A 24,292-nucleotide genomic window follows, 5' to 3' on the forward strand; every position below is an offset into this window, starting at 1 on the left:
TATAGCAGCTGATAATCTGTCAAACTAAAACCTGTAGTCTTTAGAATTCAGATGTTGTGATTTCTAACAAAAAACATATCCAGCGTCGCATGTATTACACACCAATAGATATGACAACAGAAAGAACAAGTGAAATTCATGGGAGCTTCCAAGACACATAATGCCTATACTATTGGCAACTAGATCAGCATTCAGCAAAATGGTTATGGGCCAATAACATACAAAGGTCTAATTGAACACAATCTTTTACACATTAATATTTTTTTAAAGTGACTCTGTTGAGTATTGTACAAGCCGATTATATAGCTAGGCTGCGCTTCTAACATCAACAAAGAAAGTTAAGAAACATTGTTAAACATGTACCAGGCCCGCAGGGGATCAAAATTCAAGTCAGAAGAATTAATTATTGACATGGTTGCGATGAAGACATATTATCAAACGAAACCGAAAGCCCGTATTTAAACCCTACATATTTATCATTCTATCCGCCTTTCAAAATTTCTAAGGGCCTATGACAATTCAAGACCAATTCTTCACATTTTCTTCAATGAAATCATTCTTCATAATCTGCGGACTTTATCTTTTTTTTAATATATGCATTGTACCGTGTATCTTCTTTAAAATACAATAAAAATAAAAAATAAAAAAGACACCAGATCCTTTAATTCTTTGCAGGCTAGAGCCAAAGCTACCAGAATTAACAAGCTCAAGATGATTACGAAACCAGATATTTTTATAAAGTATGTTGTACGTATGAATATACAGAGAAATGTATACCTTCCTAAATTCCAAAATAATAACAATCATCAATAATTCATGTCTAAACAATAAGCCCGGCCTATCATCCGACCCAAAAGAATTAAAACCACAGCAACAACAATCCCACAGCCACAACTAGACCAATGGCCCACCGCGAAGCTGTGTGGTGCCCAGCTGCCGACGTTTCGCTCGCCTCAGCAGACGGCGTAGACGTCGTAGTGGTGCCATCGTAACTGGGGTTGGCGCCATATAATGACTGAACCCCTTGAACGTCGTCGTTTGCAAGGTCAACTTTTTTCGTCAACGACGTGATCGTAGGGTACATGATGGACTCTTCTACCGAAGAGTGCCCCAAACCTAACAAGTGGCCTATCTCGTGAACCGCCACCGACTCCAGGTCGATGGCTGACGACACTGTCGACGTGGTGATGTCACCTCCGATGACCCAGTTCTCGTCTCCGTCCAAATGGAACATCCCGCTCGGTGGAGAGAAGGCATGCGCCAGAGTTCCCAGAACGCCGTCAAACGCCTCACCGTCGCCGTGGTCGCCGACGTAGAATCCGATTTTAATGTCTGCCGTGTAGTACGATGTCGTCTCGGTGAAGGTCATGGGAATCACAGTCGACCATTTCTGGAATGCCCTAACGAACACGGCCTTCGCCTCGTCGGAAAGCTCGTTATCCGGTAAAAACGCGAAAGTAAGATCCCGCCGGCCGCTTGGCCAGACCGGAGTTCCTGGGAAGAATGAGTAGTGACCGACCGTGTGGAGTTTGGAGCCGTTAAATGACATAGGCTTGCCGGAGTTCATAGTGGTCGAGCCGTTGACTATGTCAGCATTGCCGCAGCGGGGACGCACTAGGTGGTTAATGGTTTCGGTGTCAAGCTCTCCGGTGACATTAAGATTGAAGTTCTTCTGGTAAGTCTTTAGAGCCGATTCGAGCTCATCGTCAAAGTCGTCTGTGCAGTTGGAAGGGAGGTTCGGAATGTAGCCAAAGTAATTGAAGTACTTCTTGAGCTTGGCCAAACCGTCAACCTTCTCACCGGGGCGGCAGTTCCCAAACTTCTGGAAGGCGTCCCATGCGCCAGAAGCGCCGGGCACGGTGACGTTGGGGAGGAGCCAAGGTGGTATGTTGGTTATATTGGGGAAGAAGCGAGCGGAGGTTTGTGAAAGAGTGATGCAGATGACAATGAAGAAGAGGTGAAAGGAAAACTTCATGATTGAAAATTTTGGCGGGTTCTAATTTTGGAATGAGAAAGTGAGATTTTAAGGTGTGATAGTATATGTTCTGGAAAGATGAGAGGAAGAGGCTAGGTGTTGGGAAGGTGTTGAAGATGGGAAGCATTCCAGGTAGGAAAGGTAGGAGCCGGCATGGGGTTTGCTTTGATTTAGTCGCCATGGAAGTCTTTGTCTAAACCATTATTGAATTGAAAATACGTTTTGAACTTTAGTCTTTCTACAATGGATGGAAGTTTCTCTCGACTTTTCTACTCTTTCCAGATTATAGTTTAAGAGCAAGAAAAAATTCTAGGTAAGCCATTGTCATATCAATTACATTAGCAAGCAAATTTGGTCTTCGATTATTAGTTATACATACAAATTTGAGTGGTTAAACAAGTTTGTTGGTCAGACTGCTTCACCCAAGTAATTATTGTTTGATTTTGTGATAAAGAACACGCGTGAAATGTGGAAAATTTTAATATACATCAATGTATGATATATATTTCACATCTGACGGTCAATATTATTTTATAAATAGAATCAGAAAAATAATATTTGTTGTCAACCATTAAATGTATGATGTAAATTAACATCTGAAATGTGGGAGATTTTTCGACTTCGGTAACTTTGGTTTTAAGTGACAATGACGCGGGAGGGAATTAGAGGATTAAGAGCGGTCAAAATGGGGGATTGAACAAAGGGAATAGATGCTGGCCAGCTGGAACAAACAGTAGTACGTCTTATCTACTTTGCGGTCGCTCCTTCTTGTTCTCTCCTCAAAAGTCATAACTAAATTTAACGATAACAAGCATTGGTTGGTATAAACATAAGAGTATACGCTTCAATCTTCTGGTATAATTTATTATTTAACAACTAAAATTTAAGAAAAACAATAATACATGACATCTGCGATAACTGATAGGACAACGTCGTCAACGTGAGCCTTTCTTCTGGTGCTGGAGAGATGCTCCTTGTTTATGGTTAATGCGTTGGCATTCAACACCAAATATATAATGGAGTTTTCAAACCCATTGATTTGAACGTCGACATATGAGAACTCGAAAGAAGTAATATTTTCCGTTGAAGGCGTTGTCAGATGAAAGATTCAGGCAAAATTCAAGGAAAGGTTTGAGAACGGAATGTTTTTCATGCGATATTGTGTGATTTGTGTCAATGCATCATATGGTCAGATATTTAAAAACATCTCGATAATTTTAGATAAAATGCAGTGTTAATTAGCTTATATCAGCATTTGGCAAAATTCATCATGATAAGTTTAACCAATGAGTGGGAATGCCGCACTCATGCAAACAAGGTTAAAGGTGCCTATGTAATGTAAGTGAGGCTGAAAGGCACACCGAAATGACCGAATCGTACGTGTTGTATAAAATTTTCACCTCTTGTTTTGGAACTACAGTAATCTCCAAAACTTTTACCAAAAATGAAATGAAGAAAAAACTCGAGACCATGATTTTATTGTGGAGTGCAATTCACATACAGTTTTCTAAGCCTTAATGATATGCCCCTTCCCGAGTTCCCTCACCAAAATATTTACGAATTTTGAGAAATTATAACGCTGATGTGTTTTGGAACTCACGAATTGAATTCCGTTAGTTTTTACAACGGAATAATCAAGTATCATAAATACAATTTCGATTCATAAGAACTATGTTATTATCCTTATGACACACATGCAATTCAAATTTTCAATAACAAGAAAGAATCATTAATTAATAGCTCGATTGGAGGAGCACTCCCGTTTTGTTTGGATGTATAGAGCATATCTAATGTTCCTCGTGATATGAATGTTGAATGTTGTTGCTTATAGTGGTGGCAAACGGGCCGAGCCGGACCATTTGTTTAAATATTAAGCTCGGTCCGGTTTATTAGTATTCTAAGACACAATTAAAATAAAAATATTGTGTAATTAAATATTTATTTTATATAACAATTTAGAATATAAAAATAAATAAAATATTATAACACATTTGATAATCTTATTTTTTAAAACATTACGTATGTTAAAATAATGACTTTTTTGTCATTAATTTGATAATATTTGTGAAATAATATAGTTGAAATAATAAATAATCAAAAGATTTTGATTTTAAAGGTCTAATATTCAATTTTCATTACTATAATTATTTAAATATTTATATAAATTACATAAAATTATATATTTAATATGCTGACCTATGAATTTATTATGCCTGGAACGTGTCGGACTCAAAACAGACTCAGACTGGGCCAGATCCATGGGCTAATATACCTTGGCCCAGCCCAATCATTATTTTAATGGACTCGGGGTGCTAACGAGCTCGGGCCGGACCGAGCTGATTTTTAACGAGCCGAGCCCATGTCGGGCTCGGATTTTTCAGCCCAATTGCCACCTTTAACACTATATAGCAACAAGGGTAGCACAATTGGAGTGACGTTTTGTTTGTTTAAGAATTAGGGTCGATTGGTTCATGGAAGTCATATGCAACGACATACCGATAACTTCTAATTGAAATTGAGTGGGACTTCTACCTCTACAATCGATAGTTTTCGTGTTATGTAATTGTCTTTTAATCTTTCGGTATGAATCAAGGATATTAGATTAGGGCTACAAGAGTACGAATTTTTGGAGTCGAACAAGGACTCGTGGTCCTTCTCCATCCAGTCTATCCAAAAGAAGAAGGCATGGTAGTTTGACACAATGTCACAATCAGCAGTGGACTAGTGATATTGTGAAAACCCCAGCTGAATAAGGAAACAACACAAGGTGATAGATTACTGTTTAGAATGAACAAGTCTGAAGAAACGGAATCAAACTGCTGAAACATCGTTAATTAACTTCAAACAAATGGATAGAGTATGGAAACCACCACACTAGACAAAATTTGATACCATTCATACCACCAAAGACATTGAGGTCAAAATTCAACTTTGAATATACAACACGAACGTCAGAACGTGCATCTTACATATTTGGTTTCACAAACACAATATGTATAACGTTGATAGTTTTAGTGTAGTCTTATATTTTCTTGTTGGCTAGGCAAAATGGAACCTTCCACAAGCCACAAGTCCACAAGTAACAGCTGCAACAAGAATCATATAGATTCCGAGAAGCTTCGAAAGCTCAGTTAATTTCTAAATTGTGTAACTGCGTCGAAAGAAGGTTCATTTGGTTTGAATTTGACTGTCTTTGTCTTCTACAAACGTGTGGCTTTACAATTAGAAAATACAATACGAGGCATATCAGAGCCACGCTTTCATCGGCTACATCACATTATATATAGACTCAAAGTTCTTCGTCTCTAACATCAAAAGCTTTTTACACCTGCAAACACATTAATATTCATCCATCTCCAAGTTCGTTTCGTTTCGTTTGATTCATCGATCAATGGCAGCAAGTAGCTCATACGAGATGACTTCGTGGGCAGATCAATGGGACGACGGAGCTGACCCGTATCCGGCTAAGTATGATCAATCCAAGACAAGTACAAAGGCTACGTATACCAAGAAGGTAGAGGAAGGGTTTGGGAAGACGAAATCCGTGGCGTCGAGTGGGATGAAGAAGGTGAAGACAGGAGCTCATGTTGGGTTTCATTGGATCAAGGAGAAGTACCACAAGACTACCGGAAAGCAGTAGCAGCTGCCAGTTTCGATCATTGTTATTTTTTTTGTTGAACATACATGTATTGATTCTTTCATTTTACGACCACGTTTTGTTGTATATTGCATACTGATTTGATTGATCACAGTTTTCCGTTCGTTGCAATTTCCCAAGAGCAGTTCTGTTCATTGTTCAGAGATTTAAAAAAAAAAAGAAACTATTGTTTTTAAAAGAAACTATGACCTGATTTGTTAATCTGAGTTTTGTTGTTGTAAGTTCTTGATTCGGAAAATTGAACGTGTTATAGTTTTACCAGGTTGACAAGCCACACAACTAAGCTGGTCGTGAAACAAGGCTATTTCCCACAACCTCCAAATAATTAACCTAAACATGTCTTGTTTTGGTCTAGATAGTTTGGAGCTATGATATATATAGTCTAGACACCAAAAAGCATAACATGCAACTTCTTCTCCAATAAAGCCTCTTATCTCTCCCAATATTCTTCATCTCAGTTGATTGCTAAGGAGAACCTACTCTATCAATGAAACTAATTTGGAACAGCAACTCAAACCTGGTTCATGCTTGTGAAGTCAAGAACAAATCTGATAGAGAAAGTGCAAAGGCCAAGTATATCAAAGGAATGAGAGAAGGTTATGGCATACTTACAGAAAAAGCATCAAATGGCGTGAACAGAGTCAAGATAGGAGCACATTTGAGTCTCCAGTGGATCAAAGTAAAGTACGATAATAAGACTAGCAGAAAGCAATAGCCCTATTTCTTGCTTTCGATTGTAATGCAGTAATTGCACCCTGCCTTTATATGATTTGAGTAAAGTTGGACGACTTTGTTTGCCAGTAGGAAGCACTTGTTTGGTTTATTTCTAATAGCAAGTATACACTATCTGATGTACCCATCATCTATGTCATTCTACAAAATCTAGGAACAGTTACATAGAACCTTGAGTTTGTAAAATGCAATGAGAATTTCACTAATAACCACAATTGTACTATGGGAGTAACGTTAGACTTGATCCACAACTATGTACATAAATTTATTCTGCTACAAAGATCCAAAGAAAAAAAGCCCAGTGCGCTGTATTCTTTCAATATACACTTACAATTCCTTAGCATCGACTAGGTCTACTATAAGTAGGAGGTAGGGAGGGGCAGTGCTCATTCATGTTTGCATATGGTTCAATGGTGTTATACTCAGGCAGTTCCATCCGATATTCACCAAGGATCTGGCAGAATGGGAGCTTTTCATCCCCTACGTTACACCAATTTGGCAAACGGGTCTGATTATTCTCGAAAATCTTCAGCATGTACGCATCACGAATCTGTGGCAGAGAGATTGATCAGTCAAGTCAACTGGAGTCAAGAGAACGGTTTATAAAAGTTGAAAGGATACTACGATAGTGCTAGATCACTTACAGTGAATTCAGTAACTTGAATAGAGTTCGAAACAGGACCGAAAATCCCGGCTTCTTTATACATTGCAAGAATAAAAGCAACACAGGTTGTAGATTTGCCATCACTGTATACCCACTCATCTTGTTCTGGAATAGTAAGCAAGTGATCAACAGATATCTGCCGATTTTCAACCTCAGCCAGAATTTCATACAAGTCCAATCCCTAAAAGAATACACAGGTTAGAATTCAAATATAAGTTTGATGTGAAGAAGTACACTTGAATTCGACTAGAAAATTTAGGGGCACTGGAATTATGCCAAATTTATTTTTGAAAAATACTGAGCCCACAAGAGAAGAAAACTTACCTCAGTACCTAGCCGCTTGTTTAGAGCCTCATTCCACATATTAGCAGCATAGACAGGCTGCACCCTGGTCCACATAGACATGACAGAAACAACCTGAAAGCAGGAGCTGCTAGTTAGGACAGAAAGCACAATCATCCAAAACCAATTAAACCCTTATCAATTGCTGTGCTGCTGCTGCTTTGTTCATTTAACAAGTAATATTATCAATACTCCCATCAATTCATGGGCACAAATTCTAGAAGACAATATTGTAAGATACACTTTTAGACATGATTGTACCAGTGAACTCATACCAAATGAGTATCAAGAGGTGGGGGATAGTTTTCAGCCATGGTGTCAATCCAGCTAAATATCATGTTGTGATAACCATATGGCTTCCCTGACATGCTCCGAGCATATTCCCATGCTGCAGTGGAGTTAAATTTTGCACGCAATTCTGGATGCAAGGGAAGTAAGGCTATCTGTGGATTTGAACCATCCTTGAGTTGAAACTCCCACCACTCTTCCCATGGAACCACTGCTATAACTTCTTCACCCTGCAATAGTAATGCAGGAACGTCAAGATTCTATACCAACTAGACACCAAACAATGTTAGTGTTTTACTGCATTTAAAGCACATAACAAGGTGCAACTGTTTCACAAAGCTGAAATTGCACGGAACTAGGGTACTCTTAATAATTGAAAAAGAGCATAAAAGACGATAAATATATAGGCGCATTAAGCACAAGGCACAGCTTCTAAAAGATTAGCTCTAAATAACACAGAACAGCATTTGGACATGCTATTCTATAATGTTTAACCTTTATCAGCTACAGTAACTCCTTAAACTGGTCACATGCCAGTGATGCCACACTACCATACTGATTTAGTGCTATTGCTATAGCATACGGAATATCTTATAAGTTACAAGTCATAATACAATATTCTTCATAATTTTACCCTTCTTATTTGCTTCGTAACATTTCAACTTTTATAGCTGCAGAATGTCCTTAATTTTATTCTTAAAAAAAGAGTCCTTAATTTAATACCTTTTCGTTCTCGTTTCCTGATTCACCAACCCATAGTTTTCCCTTCTCATCCTTCAAGCACACTGCTGTGTGACCAGCAAATGCTCCCGTGACCCATTTTTCCAATGTCTCAAATCCACCCCATCGACCCCTGATCTTTGAAAGTGCAAGAAAATCACCAGAATGAACATCGTCAGGATTTATAGTTGCACGCCAAGGCTGAGAACGTTTTTCAAAGGTTGCTCCCATGTGCTTTTCCAAGAAAGCCAAGTTTGCATTTTGACCCCAAACAGTGTTAGAAAACAGAGGCAACACATCAATCAAGGAAAGCATCGTCCCCAACATCCCCGACGGCATGAGAAACACAGACACCCCATGCTGCTTTACCTGCACATTACACACTCACACATCAACTCCAACCATACAACTTTCCATACCCTACTATTCAAACATATTGCTAACTAACTCAACTTACATATTCCAACTCTGCAGGCTCTTCCCAGGAGTCAAACTTCAAAGTGTGCTCCCGAGCAGAGAAGTAGTAATCCCATGTAATCCGATACGGCGTCGCGAAAACATAAAGATCCATACACGCCCAGCTGTGTGCATCAGAAGTCTGTAGAACAACACAAACTCATGAAAACACTCTCAAAACCATACACAGCACAACAACAAAAATCCAAAAGTCAATACTAGTTCCATACTTAACAGAACACATCTAATTACCATATAAAGACTTACCAAAACTAAATCCACCTCACTTGCTTTTAATTAATTTCACTTCCAAACATAATCCTAGAGTAATTAAAGCCAAGAACTTCAACTCAATTAATTCCACTTGCTTTAAATTAATTAGTTACACTTCGAATTCAATTAACACAATCTGAATCCATAAACAGTAAAAAAGCAAAGAACTTTCTGAATTAACAGATCAAAAGGCTAAAACTTTCGAACCTTGAGATAAAGAACGCCGCCACCCAAATCCCGATCGCCTTCGATGAACTCAAGCCGGGCCTCGTTGCCGGAAAAGCAAGCACCTTCCCATTGAATCGAGTTGTTATTGGGCGTCACGGACCCGATGAACGACGGCAACAAGTCCACGGCACTGTGGAAATTGTTGAGCACCGGCCAAGATATCTGACGTGGCAGCACCGGAAGCACGTCCTTGATTCTAATGGGCACCTTGAGAGCTGTCCCAAACCCTAGAGAGGAGAGCAGAAGAAAAAGCAATAGCATCCATGGCGTGCGAGACATTGAATTGGGCTTTCTGGGCAACTAGTGATTGGGAATTTGGAAGTTGCCTGAGAAAACCCTAACCCTAGGATTTGGGCGAAAATCGAATTGGGGCTAAAAACTAAAGGGGGCGATGAATGTGATGATGATCATCTAGATTCATGTCGTTGGAATTTCCGATGTTGGAATTTTTAGTTGGCTTTTGTTTGATTGACTAACTTTGGTTACGTTCAAATGCTGACTACGCTCCACGTTTAAATTTCCATAAACGACGTCGTTGGCTTCACGTAAAGGGATTCATGTTGGTGTAAATTTCAGTAACACGCCAAGGACAACAGTAAGAGAGATTATCTAATGCATTGCATGCGTACAAATAATACTTGGCATTTGAGGACATTTGATTACTTCGACAACTCGGTTCTAATTGGAAAATCACCAGAACTGACGATTGATTCATCATTCATGAACAGACTCTCCAAAAATCGATCAAGACTCTAATATTTCTAACAGACCTAATCTATAACACCACACCAGTTTATGAACCCCCAACCAAGAAAATAAGCAAATTAACAATTACTCAGTTATAAAAACAAACAACTAGAAATCAACAAGAGAAAAGGAAGAGCATTATTCAACCTCGTCCATTTTCATATTCATCATCAAAGTGTTGCATATCCTCGCCCCTTTCAACTCTACCATTGAAGTACACAAAATTCTCCTCTTCATAGTCATCAAACACCTGCAACTCCTCGTCCGTTTCATATTCCTTGTAGTGTTCTATATCCACATTGCGAAGGGCGTCATGGACGGTCTGCAACTTGTCAAGGGTGCACTCCTTACCTAAATGTAATTCCACCCCGCGCACAGGTGCGGATCCAGTATAGAGCTTGGGGGGACTCAAATCCCTCATAAATTCTTGGAGCAAAAAAAAAAGTCCACCTTCAAATACAACTCGAGCCCACCAAAAGTCAAAATAGCCCAAAACTGGTCAAAATATTTAATATTAGCAATTCTTTTGCCAACAAAAAAAACATAAAGAAAAGGGGTATGCGACTAAGTTCGAGCTCCTTGTCTCCTTCGAGGTTCTCCACTTCTCCATTCTCTTTGTCTTGATTGTCTACTTAATTCTTAGCTCCCAAAAGAATTGGCAATCAAGAAGTTAGAATCCATTGCTGAGTTATGCCACATCTTGATTCAAACAAGAAAGTCCAAATTTTATCGCATAATTTACAGATTAATTTTGTCTAGTTTTGACTATTCCAATGTCTAAGGCAACCCTTGAAATTGCATTTTCAGACATGAATATCATTAAGAATATACTCATAAGTAAGATGGAAGATAAATTGTTTTGATGATTGCATGGTTCTTTATATTGAGAATTAGTACGCCAATTCTATTGATAATGCGTTAGTGATTGAGGATCTTGAAAATTTATCGAACCATAGAGTCAAATTTAGTTAGTTTATACTTTTATTGTATTTAAGGAGTAAGACTAATTATGTAGGTGCATTTTTTTTTTCTAATCAGTAAAATTATCTTATACCGTCAAAATATGTATTTAAGGAGTAAGACCCATTATGTAGCTCCTGAAACAATTCATTCAAGCAACCAGGGAACTAAGAAGGGAAAACAATATATTATAACAAAATTGACTAACATATTTATCGAAATTTCACCCACACAAAAAATAAGAGAGAAACAGAGAGATTTGATATAAAGAACATACAATCGTTGGTAACCAGCTTGAATACGCAGCAATACCGGCATTTGGAGCAATTACTATATGAGGTAATACATCCTGCCCACATAAGACTAATTATAAGAAAAATAAATAATTTAAATGCACCTTATAGCAGCTGATAGATACACAACTTAATCGAGAAACTATATGATCCTTTTGCATTAACGTGTTGTCGTGTTGTAAGAAGAGAAAGAAAGTACCCAACCTTATCTATATCTCCGTAACGTTCATGATAAAGTCCCCTCCAAAGTTGCAAAGTAACAGCTGAAGTTTTATTAGTATGAACACCACTCTCAGTTAAAGATTTACAAACACAATATATTTCGAGGCCATGGCCATAATTCCATAGCTTGATTATTTCACCATCCCTATTATATGCTCAGAAGAACACGAGGAATTAACATGCTTAGGTAAATATCAGTCCAAAAGAAATGAAGGAGTCGCTTGAAAATCCATTCAGAGTGTACAACCTACCTATCTTCTGGAATTGATGGTCCAATAAGCTCTATGCGCACATCCATATTAGGGAAAGTGCATACAGCTCTTAAAAGACAGAAAGCTGAAGAAGCTCCTTCTCAGGTCCTGCAGAGTTCAGATCATATAACACTGAATTTCAAGGGAATATGACTATGATAATCGACAATTAATATCAAACCAGATAACATGGCTGTACTGTTTTAGGCATCACAGTACGTACCAAGATAGTGTACGTGCAATGTGCCATTGATTCCAGAAGTCCAGCTTCCTGAACCAGCTACTTGAGTGGCATAATAAATTGTAAGGGGCTGCAGTAAAGGGGCAGACATTTGAATTTGTGATACATATATTTATATCGGCATGTCAAAAGAATCATACAGAATTTGAATTATAGACATGGATTTGCATCCCATTCTGCAAGTGATTTAAATTTCTTTGCTTAGCAGCATTCTGTAATATTGTATATCGCCAATATCGGCCATCTAAAGCTTAATTTCTGATTTTCTACCAATTTACAGTTTGAGGCAGATATATACCCAGTGAAGAAGTAAAGCAACAGGTGAATGCAGTGGGATAGATCTCCAGTCATAGTACTCCTTCCCACTGGTTAGCTGCTTTGAAATCATGGATACAGGTTCTGCATATATGTTTCCAGTATCAACTTTTAATCCATCACAACGAGACAAATGCACAAGATAATACCATTACATGGGCAGAAGGTGTTTGAGAGATCCCAAGCATTAATTAACCTGATATTTGGAAAGGCATATATGACCAGAATTAGAACCAACGTGAAAATCCCACTAAAATGAAAAGGAAACCTCGAACAATTGAAGGACATAACCGATTCTCCACAACAACACTCGTACAACCACAATCCGGTTTGATGGAGGCCTCTTTTTCTCAAGAATGAACACCTTGTCTCCTGCTTTTCACAAACCTAACTTGATCATCCCCAAATGAAACATCACCTTTGGTAACAAGTAGAAAGAGGCTAAAAGAACACCACCTTTCAATGTCCTTTATTACTGAGACAATTAGCGATTACCTGAACTGTAGCTTCTTCAGAAAAAGTGAAAGGAAACTCGTTTAGGACATCTATCTGCTCCATTTGTTCTTCTAACCTTTCACACTCTTCTTTATGCTCATGCCAATGCAAAATCTACGATGAAATCAGCAAGTCAGAAACTAACTTCGTTCAAGACAAAAAACATCCCAACTAATTAATCAATACGTCTCCTTGTATGCAATATTGGGAAAACACTGAAAACCTGAGTAAGATTAGGAAGCCTTAGACTCTATAAAGCATGGATACGGCAAAATATAGGTATGTCCGTATCGTACCCGTACCGGATATGGGTACGGTCTGGATACGCCATATATACGTATCTATGGATGAAAAAACGTATCCTAACTATGTAGTGCACAGTCAACTCATCGGATACGGTCCGGATACAATTTGGATACGTTCAAGGTTAAAATCTCATTTAAAAGTTGATAAAACCTATTCTTTCTACTTCCTTCACCCTCATACTCTCTCTCTCTCTCTCTCTCTGGACTTGGAGGGTGTAATATTTGACAATGAGGATGAAGATGATTGAAGAGAGGAAGACATCACATTCTATATATCATGTTTAGTACTTCTTATTTTTTATTTTGCTTGAACTTATTAAGTAGTTAATTCATGGACTTATGTAGTTATGTTTACTGTAGAATTGATGGGATTTAGGTGTTATAAATTTTTAATTGCTTATTTTTTATCAAATTTTAGAAATTCTCTCTATATATATATATATATTAAATATTATTTTACAAAACGTATCCAAAACGCTACATACTAGAAAAAAACGTATCCGCGTATCATGCTGTACCCGTATCCGTATCCCGTACCCGTACTGGTGCATCATAGCTTAGACTTGTGCCGCAAGAGAAACATACACATACCAACTGTAGTAAGATGAAATATGTACTTACATTAAAACCCTCATAAACCCAATGTCAGAAATTTCCTTCTCTTCACTGATATCAAACTATCACATTAAAAATGAACAATTTTCTCCCTCTCACTATTACAGACACCATATCCAATCAAATTAAGACTAACCCAATTTTTCAAATCACTAAAAGATACAACCTTTGCTGAAATTACCACGACAATTTGCAGCATTACAATTCGTTTACTAATTGAAACAGATCAATAAGTAGCAATAGGAAATAGAAGCTGCACCTGATCAGATACAGAGCAAAAAGAAACGGCCTCACAACGGCCACAGCGCCGTGCTGGTGGCCCACCGCACCGGGTGCCTAGTCCCTTCCCGGCACACTCCATCGTTCTCAGTTTGCTTTCTTTCCTCTCGCTCTCTTCAGTTTTGAACTCGGACGCATTTATACAGATGAACAGTTATGGGCCTAACCAGAGTCTAGGCCCGCATGTGTATGAGGTTGAAGCCCATTCAACTTCCATTCCCCCCTTTCAATTTTTTTCATCATCAAAGTTTTACTCCTTTCCAAAAGGAGATAATTTGGATGCATGAAACTTTGTTATTGACAACAAATTCTTAGTAAAAACAATTTTCCACATTGCAAGGAATTTTACTTCCATGTATTACTTTAGTAACGCTACGAACTACGCCAAGTTTTGCATGAATAGGAACGGTGGTGAGTTTCGCGTCTTAATTTATAGTCAATAATACATAAATATGTAATCTATATTAAGTTGATCGATTTGTAATTTAACTACAAAGTACTAATCTTCAAGATGGTGTTGGCTGTTTATATTAATATTATAAAGCTCAACAGTTCATCACTGCATCACCTTATTCCTTAAACACCATTTGAGTGAATGGATTCCTTGTCCTAATCTCCTAATCTTGATAAGAGTGTATATATATAAATATATTCCCATATAAATATCCCCATGACTTGAAATTTCTCCCACTCATATCTTCCAACCTAAGGTTCTCCTTGTACGTTTGAAAAGATGCAAGAGGTTCTCATTACCTGTTTGATAAAGAGAGTCAAATAGTCCAAATGAATTTTATTGCTAGTACAATAAACAACAAGAAAAAAGATGCCCCAAATCACACACTATTACAAAAAAGTAAGATGCCATATCTTCCAAGAAAGAGAAGGATCATTCACGCGCGATACGCTTTCTAATTTTAACCTTCAAAGTCCTAATGTAAAGAACATAGTTCTTAACTGTCATATCACACGCATGGATACAAAGTAGTAGTTTTATGATGTCTTTCGTATTTTTACATATCTATATATATATATATATATATATATACAGTTTTATCTCTGATCATGAACAAGCTCTTACATCACTCTGCTTTCAATAACATTCATCAAACATAGCCACATACTCTAAATGTAAATGTAACTTTCTTTTATCATTGAAAAAAAATCTCATGATTGTTGATGTCCCGTAGTGACCATTATTGAAATCAATGGTAGGTGTCGAATGACTATCTCTCCTTATATAGTAAAATGAGTCATTTACCATAAACAGAAAACTCATATAGAATGATAGAATGACTGTATGAATTACGCTTTATCATCAAAAAACGACTATACGAATGATTCTATAAATTGCACTTTACCATAAACAAACGAAGGATTATGATGCATTCAGAATTCAAGTGAAAATGAATCGATCAGTGGTATCTGGTAAGAGTATCGGAGGAAACCCCACATTATCGATGGTCTTTTGATAATCATGTAAAGGTGTCGGAGCAATATGAATTAGTGGACCCTAATTGATGCCCGGAATTGAGATTCTATTTGACCGAGGTGAAATCCCATCCCCCCCCCCCCCCCGTATTTTAATCGGATCTCATTTGCCAAAAAATAAAAGAGTTTGTTTTAGGTGTATGCTTTTCATGATTACAAAGTCAACCAATACTTAATACCCCCTCTTCAATTCGATGCGTATACTTCAGAGTTCAGACCTTTTTATGTGTATTCATGAGTATGACTAATTGCTTAGTTTAAGTATCTGAAGTACTTCAAACCTTAATAAATCAGGTCATGAGGTGGGTGTAAGTGCATGTATCTCTTCCAAGTGAGCATGTTTTCAGTCAAAGTTCATCAAAATGTATACGAGAAATGCTCTAACTCGACCAGCACTTGAAAACAACATCTCTTTTGAGGCTAAACAAGTCGAGAGCTGAGAATTCAGTTGTGGTAACCGGAGATTCAATCACTTGTGTATACAACTTACTAATGGAAGCCGAATCAAGAATAAGTTGATCGAAGTTTTAGCTTTATAGAATATGCGAGTGAATTTGACTAACGTTCACTCGTCACAATCGTATAGTCTTTTTATATGTGATTAAATATATAAATGAACTTTGATATTATGTGTTGGGAAGCTTACCGATCATCACCGTTATTTCATTGTGAATGATGTTATTAACACACTCTTTGTTCACCCTTCATTTTTACCATGTAGAGCTAAGTGAATGATGTTATAAATGAATGCTGAGTCTCTCGTTATTGTATAATGCTCCAAGCCACAATAAGAAATCAAAGGTACTGATTACGTCGCAGTCATCTATCACGTTCTTTTTGTAACATATTATAGTTTGGGCATACTAAGGAAGCATTGCAGCACACTTGACTCTAGCTTGGACATTATATGCAAAAATCTTGCATCACATCGCACGTTAGATGAGAATCAAACATGGCAACAATCAAATCCTCTGTTAAAGAATCACGTCACCAGTAATCCGCGCATTCCAATTCCCATTACCTTGGCTGTGAAATCCATTCCAATCCGCGATACGTGGTTCTTATTATTCTGAAGAGACTTGACTGACTACGAGGGATATATGGGAATGGGATATCACTCTCGGGAAGACAATACAAACGACGATATCCCCGATTTGATCCTCTGTGTCTGAATTTTTGGATTTTGGTAGCAAAAGTCCAAGCAATCAAAAAGGCCAAAATCCCGGGTCCCAAACCCAGGTTATTTTGGGGACTCCAAATCTCCTCAACTCTCTTTCTTGTCTCGTTGTCTTGACACTCTAATTGCCGCTCGTCATTTCTTTATTTTTTGACACCATGGTCCATATATTCCCATGTCCTTTGCCCATTGATCTGTTTCCTTCATCATCCACACCGTAACCCCCACTGTCTTGCTGTTTAATTTTTCTATTGTATCTTGAGCTTGATATTTGTAATTAGAACCCAGTGATCTGAATCCTATAATAGAGTGTAAATCACGTAACAATACAGTTTTGTCATCTCCGTTAACGTAGCCCGACTGCTCAATAATTGAGTTTTGTGAACGCCGTTTTCATTAACCTTGTTTTTGCGATTTCTCTTATTGCGACAACTTTTTTCATACGCCTCTCAAATACGTATGTTATGTGCATGGTTGATAATTAAACGAATGTCTGTAAACGCTTCACATGCACCTCAGTGCGTAGAATAATTTTTATATTTATTATTAAAAAATAAGGTAATTTGCTCAATCAAAACAAAAAAAAATATAGTACGGTACAATTACATGTGGCTCTGGTGCTCAAATCTAAAGTCTAGACATGTCCCATCTAGGGATTAAACAATTTTACAGTCGATCACAATATAATCCGACGGAAAAGGAAACCTTCCTACCCAAATCGTGGATAATATTCGAGACAATCAAAGAAAAATTTGCCTAAAATAAAACAAAGGGGGGAAGCTCACCGGAAAGAAGTAGTAAAAGAAGAAGAAATTTACAGAGCACGAGGCACCACGTGCATGGGAGAGACGGTGGGGAAGGCAAGGCCGGCCATGGCGCCCTGCCCCTCGATCATAGGATTCTTAAACAAAAGAGATCGAGATACCCCATAACAGTAGATGATGCCAACTCTTTCCATTACAAACCAACAAAGCCCAGTAAATGCCACCGGCTTTTGCCTCCGGTTAGGAACCCGTGCCCTAACTCCGTCGTCCCCCTCTGCCTAATTCCCGCGTAATTATAACAAATTTGACGCCGTTGACTGCCGGTCAACACCTCCGACCAGTCACTCAGACTAGCACAAACCCCAACATTGACCAAAATCTCGGCCAACATTACCCTAGCAGCTGATATCGATCACTCGCGAGATATCGGGTGGGTTTATTTTCTTTGTTTGATCTGGAAGATCGCAACAAAGTGGATTTCAGAATCTCAGCGTTTAAAGGCTTGAAATTAAATAAAGTAGATATGGAGATTTGTTAGAGAGAGAAAGATTTGATTTTGCGAAAGAGACCTAATATATTAGAGAGGGAAAACAAACACACAATGTGACGAAGACAGATAGACATTACCTTATTATTTACATTTCTTATTCCCTCATTTCCATCACTCACCGTATATAACGTTGCCCTTTGAAGCTCAGCAAGCTTCTCTTGTTGCTTTCGCCTCTTCTTCTTCTTTCACCTTCATCTTCAAGACCTTTAAAGGAGGGAAACAAAGCAGCAACCTCGCTTGTCTGATTTTATTCCGATATGGCCAGGAACGGAGTCGTTTCGTGGCGGAGGAGGTCGGAGAAGCTGGAAGGCTTGGATCTCTGCAAATCCGAAAAAGCTCACGTACTCGCCGTCGATGACAGCCTCGTCGATCGCAAGGTCATTGAGCGCTTGCTCAGAATTTCTTCTTGCAAAGGTAAGTCCGGTGAAAACACATTTTACATTGCTGTAAAACGTTGCTTTTACTTTACATTTGGCTTATGAAAAAGTTTTAAGTTTCTGAATCTCAATTTGTTTCGAAATTGCAGTGACCGCTGTGGACAGTGGTATGAGAGCTTTGCAATTCCTAGGTTTGGACGAGGAGAAGAGCACCTCGGTTGGTTTTGATGTAAATTTAGCTCACTAAGTCTAACCATTCTAATTAATTAATTCTGAAATTTTTGAGCATGATTTTGACCTATTCAACTGTGTGTACGTGATTTTCAGGGCTTGAAGGTGGATCTAATTATCACCGATTACTGTATGCCTGGTATGACCGGATACGACTTGCTCAAGAAAATCAAGGAGTCCTCGACTTTTAAACAGATTCCGGTTGTGATTATGTCATCGGAGAACGTTTTGGCGCGCATAGATAGGTAAATATATTGTGTTCTTAGTTCATTTCAAAGAAGAAGAAGATTAAGTAACTTTCCTGAGGTGATTAGGTTAATTTTATCTGAATATGGAATTCAACTTGGATTTTTGTTTAGGTGTTTGGAAGAAGGAGCTGAAGATTTTATAGTGAAGCCGGTGAAGTTATCGGACGTGAAAAGGCTTAAAGATTACATGACGAAAGACGTGGTTACCGGAGGAGTAGAAGAGAGTGGTATCAACAAGAGAAAGCTAAGAGAACCTTCCGATCAGCCACCGTCTCCACCGTCCATTTTACCGTCATCTCCAACGTCAGAGCTATCGTCACCGTCACCGCCACTTTCATCCGCGTCGTCTTTCTCAGCTCCATCGTCGCCCACGTCGCTTGATTCCCCAATCACACGGCTGAAAATGACCAACACTGATTAGAAATCACCAGACCCGGCCCGACCCATACCATGGCAACTCACTTTTTTTCGGGTCGAAAACCGCAACTACCCGTTTTAACGGTTTTGTTGAATTTACCACCTCTTTTTTCTGCGTTTTTTTTTCCGTTTGCCTTGATTTTGTTTCTTTGTTCACTTTGTTGATATGTGACTGTGAGTTACACTCATTAATACTACTGATTACTAATTACATTCATAATCGTTAATTAATAGTGCTAATTTAGTTTCCTCAGTGATCTTCCTATTCAAGATAGGAGCACTTGACTTCTTTTTTGGAAACAAGGAGCACTTGACTTGAATTTTCGCTTTTGTAAATAGACTTTTGGAAACTTACAAATCTTGTTGGTTATTTTATGTGGAAGGACAAAAGGGTAGTGGATTTATGGCCTTCTTTTCCATGTGTGGGTCAAAAAGTTTGGTACCCAATACCAGTGGGGATTTTAAGATTAGGTTTGAACATAAGTTATTTAGGCCAACTAATACATTATTAGAATCTTAAAATTGATTTATGGGAAATAGGAAATTAAAAAAAATAGTATAGAAGGGGGACAAAAATAGAGGTGGATGAATGAACCTAAGCATGTACAGGTTGTTATGGAGATTTGGATGCAGATTTGGTTGAGTTGGATGAGATATGTTTGCAAGATCTTGTCTGGTAAAAAGAATATTGGAATGGGGATTGTGAATTGGACATGTTTGAAGTGGTCGTTCCCTTTGGGGGGGGGGGGGGGGGGGTCCGGGGCTGCCCATGGGTCCTAGCCCCTCTCAACTCCACTCTTCTCTCTTCGTTGTCCCTTAAACAGTAGTATGCCTATCATATGCATGCCCTACTAGTGTATAAACACCCTCACACCTCATAATTGGGCATTTGTTGTGTATCTCATTCGTACCCGAAAATATATCGAAACTAATCTGATAAATTTTATGGTATTTCGGAGTACTGAAATTTTATGTGAGAACACTACGAGAGTTTTATGAGTATTAATAATAACAAACACTAGTATTTCGTATTTAAAAATCTCGGACGTGTTACTAATTAGTCGTGCATTTTTGCAATTGTTTTTTTTTTTGGCTTCTTTTATGAAAACTAAGGATGTACCCCACAAGTGGGAAACGTGCAGATAAGTGTTGTTGCTACAAATCTTTAGATTTGTGAATCAAGAAAAAGATGTGGATAGTGGTTGCGATTTGCGTAAGGGGGTGGCAATGGTATAGAAAATCATTCCAACTAATTTGTATACTAACCGTATTAAATATGTTGATATATTAAATATTTGGTACATGGTATATGATACATTATACCGTATCAGTATTAAAAATACGGTAGGTAAGTGGTATAGATTTTCCACATATCATGGTATATCGTACCTACCAACTTATATATCTTTAAATTTCAATTGCAGATTTATTGAAAAATAAATCCAAACCATATATATTTATTAACCATAATCTAATCTCTCTGAGTTTCTTTCTTAAGTACATTATTTTTCTCGTCTTCAATTTCTTTATTTAATTATGAATGAATCGATTTAATCGAATTCTCAAGTACAAATACTTAGACCTATCAGTAGCACCATCACTGCTTACAACATGTCAACATATATCGCATTTAAACCTATCATTTATTTTTTCAATTGTTTTGAGAATTCATAAGTACTTTAACAGTTTGACTATTTGGACGTTGACTTTCTATTTATGACTTTGTATTTGGTAATTTGGTTGAAGTTATATAAGACTTGGGAATTCTATTGTTATTTCACTTATTTATTATTATTTATTTGGGTTGGGCCTTAAATATGTTGGTACAAGCCCATTACCAACCGTACCAACCGTACCACTTAATTGGTATGCCAACGTTATTGGTTGGTATAAATTGTGGATTTTTCATACCAAATATATATTAGTTGGTATATGGTATTAGAAAATTAAGACTGGTATACCAACCAATCCAGCTCTAGATTCGTGACTCGTATCCCTTGGCTTTTGGTGTCAAGAAAGGCATCAACCGATTGCAATTGATCACGGTGCTACCAAAGTAAGGAACAATCAAAAGCAATCAATGGATCAATTACCCTTTACTTATTCTCCAAATCTGGGATTACCTTCAAATTGTATCGTAACACATATCGAATGATAATCAATCCCACCAAATTAAGATCTTTGCTCGAGTGAATTGTTGATGCGCCAATGATTCTACTTGAAATCTTGAATTAGCAACTAATAATCGTCCACCTAAACCAAGAGATAGTTACATTCTTCCTTTACCGATTGAGCCACCGCGATACACATAAAGAAACTTTATAACATTTACTCAAATACATTTTCTTTACAAAACAAAGATTCATTCGTGTATTGTTAAACCTCTTTTGGGGGTGGTGGTCCGTAACTGGGAAGGAGAGTGTGTTGCACATTTTGATCGGCCCTTTCCGTATGCATTGTCTGCCCTCCATATGGAGGCTGAGGCATTGAGGGCTGGTTTGCTGCTCGGTATTGAACATGGGTGGCAGAATGTTGAAGTAGAAAGTGATTGTATTCAATTGGTTAATGCATTGCATATGAAAGAATATGATTTGTTTGATATTGGGCGGATTCTAGATGATTGCAAAAGGTATATCAATGAGTTTCATTGTTTCCAACTTCGACATATTTTCAAGGAAGCAAATGGTGTGGCTAATTGTTTTGCGCGCACTTTGCTAGGTGTAATGATTTGGATGAGTATGGTAATGGAGAGACTCATGCTATTATTTAGGATGTCCTATTCGAAGATCTTAGTGATTTGGTTGATGTATCTCATGGTTTTGGTTCTTTGTCCCCCTATGCATTCTTTTAGTTAATAAATTTGAGGTTTGGATCTAAGAACTAAGGACACGTTTGTTATACCGGACTGTTTAATTTCGGACTTAGTCTCTGTTTACTCTCAGACTGTGCTTACTCAGATTATGGTACATTAATTATTGACCCATGTTTGGTACAGTCTCGGACTAATGAACAAAACTAGAAGAATAGTTCAGTCTCACGTTTGACGAATCATCAGGCTAAATAAGTTTTGTTATTGAAATATTTTTTGGCTTATAAAAAGTCTTATTCAATAATAACATAATATTTCATTAATAAAACATGTTCATATAAGCAATCTTACTTCTTGATTTGTATATTTCCTGTAACAATTGGCTTATAATGTAACAACTTTCTCACAATTTTCACATTTCCTAATATGTGATATCCACAAGTAAGCAAGCCAACATTATGTCAATTAAAATGACATTGATGATTATACGTCATACGTAAGTAAACTACAAGTTTATATACACGTAAGCCACCAAAATAAACATAGAGTAATAATTTACACATACAAGTGCACCACTAGAAATTGAATTCTCAATTAGCATTTTACATGGAGCTGAAGTCTTCCATGGAGTTGAAGAGCTGCATCGATGGGACATTGATTAGCATGCCTTTCGAATCCATACAGGCTTAGGAGTTATAATGTTCATACATCAGTTCTGACAAATCTTGGAAGTCTAATGGGTTTACAACATATTCCTACAACAAAACAGAAGTATAACCGAGAAACAATATAGGATACAAGAAAGTGTCATACTGAAACCCACATATCTCAATCACGAACTTGAGCAACAAAATAGAACAGTGACTCAATTATGAAAGCAAAATCAATGTTTCATTCACCCATTCTCCTAAAGAATAACTGCGTCATCACTCAAGCTTAGTATGAAACATAAGTAATCTTAAATCAAAAGAATTTACTGATCATGGTTGACATGAAGTATGCACATTAAGAAACAAGAAGAAACCAAATCAAACATTTCCAATCAGAAACCAAATCATAACAAGATCAAACATTTCCAATCAAAGGTAGGGATTAAGAACTAACCGGAGACGAGTCAGTGATGGTAGTGAGCAACTGGATCGGACGACGATGCACATGATGAAGGTTCACCAGAGCTCGGGGCTCTGCCATGAAACATAAATGAATCAATCTAGAGATGATGGTCCAGATGATATATATATATATATATAGAGAGAGAGAGAGAGCCTGGTGAGCAGATCGAGTGATCCAGGTGTTGATGAGAGGAGCTGACAAAAATGCAGATCGAACCGCGGCGCAAGGTCTCGGTGATCGTTAGCGAGTTCCCCCAGGTTATAGGAGGAAGGTCTCGGGATCAGAAGTCGAACGCGGCGACCGGCGTCAGATTGCGTCGAGCTCTTCTTCCTCCTCCTTGCTTTTTTGGAGACGGGACCTAAGATCTTGAGGCGTCTTCCTCTTTCTGGCATCGCAGCATCGACATCTAATCGGAAGAGTCAGCTTTAGATTAATAGAGAGAGAGAGAGACCCTGGTGTAGAGGCGTTGATGAGAAGAGGCGAGGCATTGCGTAGTCCGCCCGAATTTGGCACCTCTCCACAGTCCCAAAAATCTCCAACGTGCAGATTAGCTAATCTCATTCAAACTAATCCTGTGTTTTCCCAAACAAGGGTTTCCGACTAACTTCTTAGACTATAAAGTCCAATCCCAGCTAATCCGGGATAACAAACGTGCCTTAATTTTTCTCAGGTCCATCTCACTTTCAAAAAAAAAATCTCTTTTAGCTCACTCGGAAACACAGTGCCAAACTATCTAGTAGTAGTACAACAATAGATGGAGCCTGGTTAGGTTGCTGAACTGGGCTTAGAGCGAATATCTTGTACCTGGAATAAAAAATAAAGGCCCATATATGAAAAGATAGGGGCTAGTGTGGCCCAATAGTAATGGAGAAAAATAGAAATATACTAAGATCGATGTGGACAGAGTTTAGGATAAGTTTTGTTTGGCACTAATAAGGCTTCTTATTAGTGCAAGGCAGGGGGTCAATATGAATAGATGGACTCCAACTCTCCAAGTTGAGAGAATCTAAAAGCTTCTTTAGGGTTTCTGGGTCCAGCCGTCCAGATCAAAACAGGGAA

At 38.0% G+C, this 24,292-nt stretch overlaps 4 protein-coding genes across 5 annotated transcripts; 1 reads left to right on the top strand and 3 right to left on the bottom strand.

Moving 5' to 3' along the window:
- Positions 1 to 639: 639 nt before the first annotated feature.
- LOC126790957 (metalloendoproteinase 2-MMP) lies at positions 640 to 2,102 on the bottom strand. The gene has a single exon (XM_050517344.1). It carries the CDS (start codon positions 1,973 to 1,975, stop codon positions 860 to 862), a length of 1,116 nt encoding a protein of 371 aa, XP_050373301.1. The 5' UTR covers positions 1,976 to 2,102; the 3' UTR covers positions 640 to 859.
- A 4,440-nt stretch (positions 2,103 to 6,542) lies between these two features.
- LOC126791104 (uncharacterized) lies at positions 6,543 to 9,776 on the bottom strand. Its single transcript, XM_050517508.1, has 7 exons — positions 9,316 to 9,776; positions 8,837 to 8,977; positions 8,383 to 8,748; positions 7,647 to 7,889; positions 7,354 to 7,446; positions 7,010 to 7,210; positions 6,543 to 6,915 (listed from the first exon to the last, which is right to left on the bottom strand). The coding sequence occupies exons 1-7, from the start codon at positions 9,613 to 9,615 to the stop codon at positions 6,703 to 6,705; spliced, it is 1,557 nt and encodes a 518-aa protein (XP_050373465.1). The 5' UTR covers positions 9,616 to 9,776; the 3' UTR covers positions 6,543 to 6,702.
- A 1,418-nt stretch (positions 9,777 to 11,194) lies between these two features.
- LOC126792508 (uncharacterized) lies at positions 11,195 to 14,180 on the bottom strand. The gene is given in 10 exon segments (XM_050518919.1): positions 11,195 to 11,392; positions 11,541 to 11,712; positions 11,810 to 11,867; positions 11,870 to 11,917; positions 12,033 to 12,120; positions 12,349 to 12,488; positions 12,521 to 12,561; positions 12,634 to 12,752; positions 12,861 to 12,974; positions 14,040 to 14,180. Coding segments are annotated over 10 exon segments (1,008 nt in total). The 5' UTR covers positions 14,142 to 14,180; the 3' UTR covers positions 11,195 to 11,266.
- A 3,964-nt stretch (positions 14,181 to 18,144) lies between these two features.
- Positions 18,145 to 19,540, top strand: LOC126792935 (two-component response regulator ARR5-like). 2 transcript variants are annotated; one of them, XM_050519458.1, is made up of 4 exons: positions 18,145 to 18,452; positions 18,565 to 18,632; positions 18,743 to 18,891; positions 19,006 to 19,540. In XM_050519458.1, exons 1-4 carry the CDS (start codon positions 18,296 to 18,298, stop codon positions 19,313 to 19,315), a joined length of 684 nt encoding a protein of 227 aa, XP_050375415.1. In that variant the 5' UTR covers positions 18,145 to 18,295; the 3' UTR covers positions 19,316 to 19,540. The 2 variants fall into 2 exon arrangements, with proteins under 2 accessions (XP_050375415.1, XP_050375414.1); XM_050519457.1 differs by having other exon boundaries at positions 18,147 to 18,452; positions 18,565 to 18,644; positions 19,006 to 19,537.
- The last annotated feature ends 4,752 nt before the right edge of the window (positions 19,541 to 24,292 follow it).

The sequence above is a fragment of the Argentina anserina genome, chromosome 4, assembly GCF_933775445.1.
Source record: "Argentina anserina chromosome 4, drPotAnse1.1, whole genome shotgun sequence".
NCBI lineage: Eukaryota > Viridiplantae > Streptophyta > Magnoliopsida > Rosales > Rosaceae > Argentina > Argentina anserina.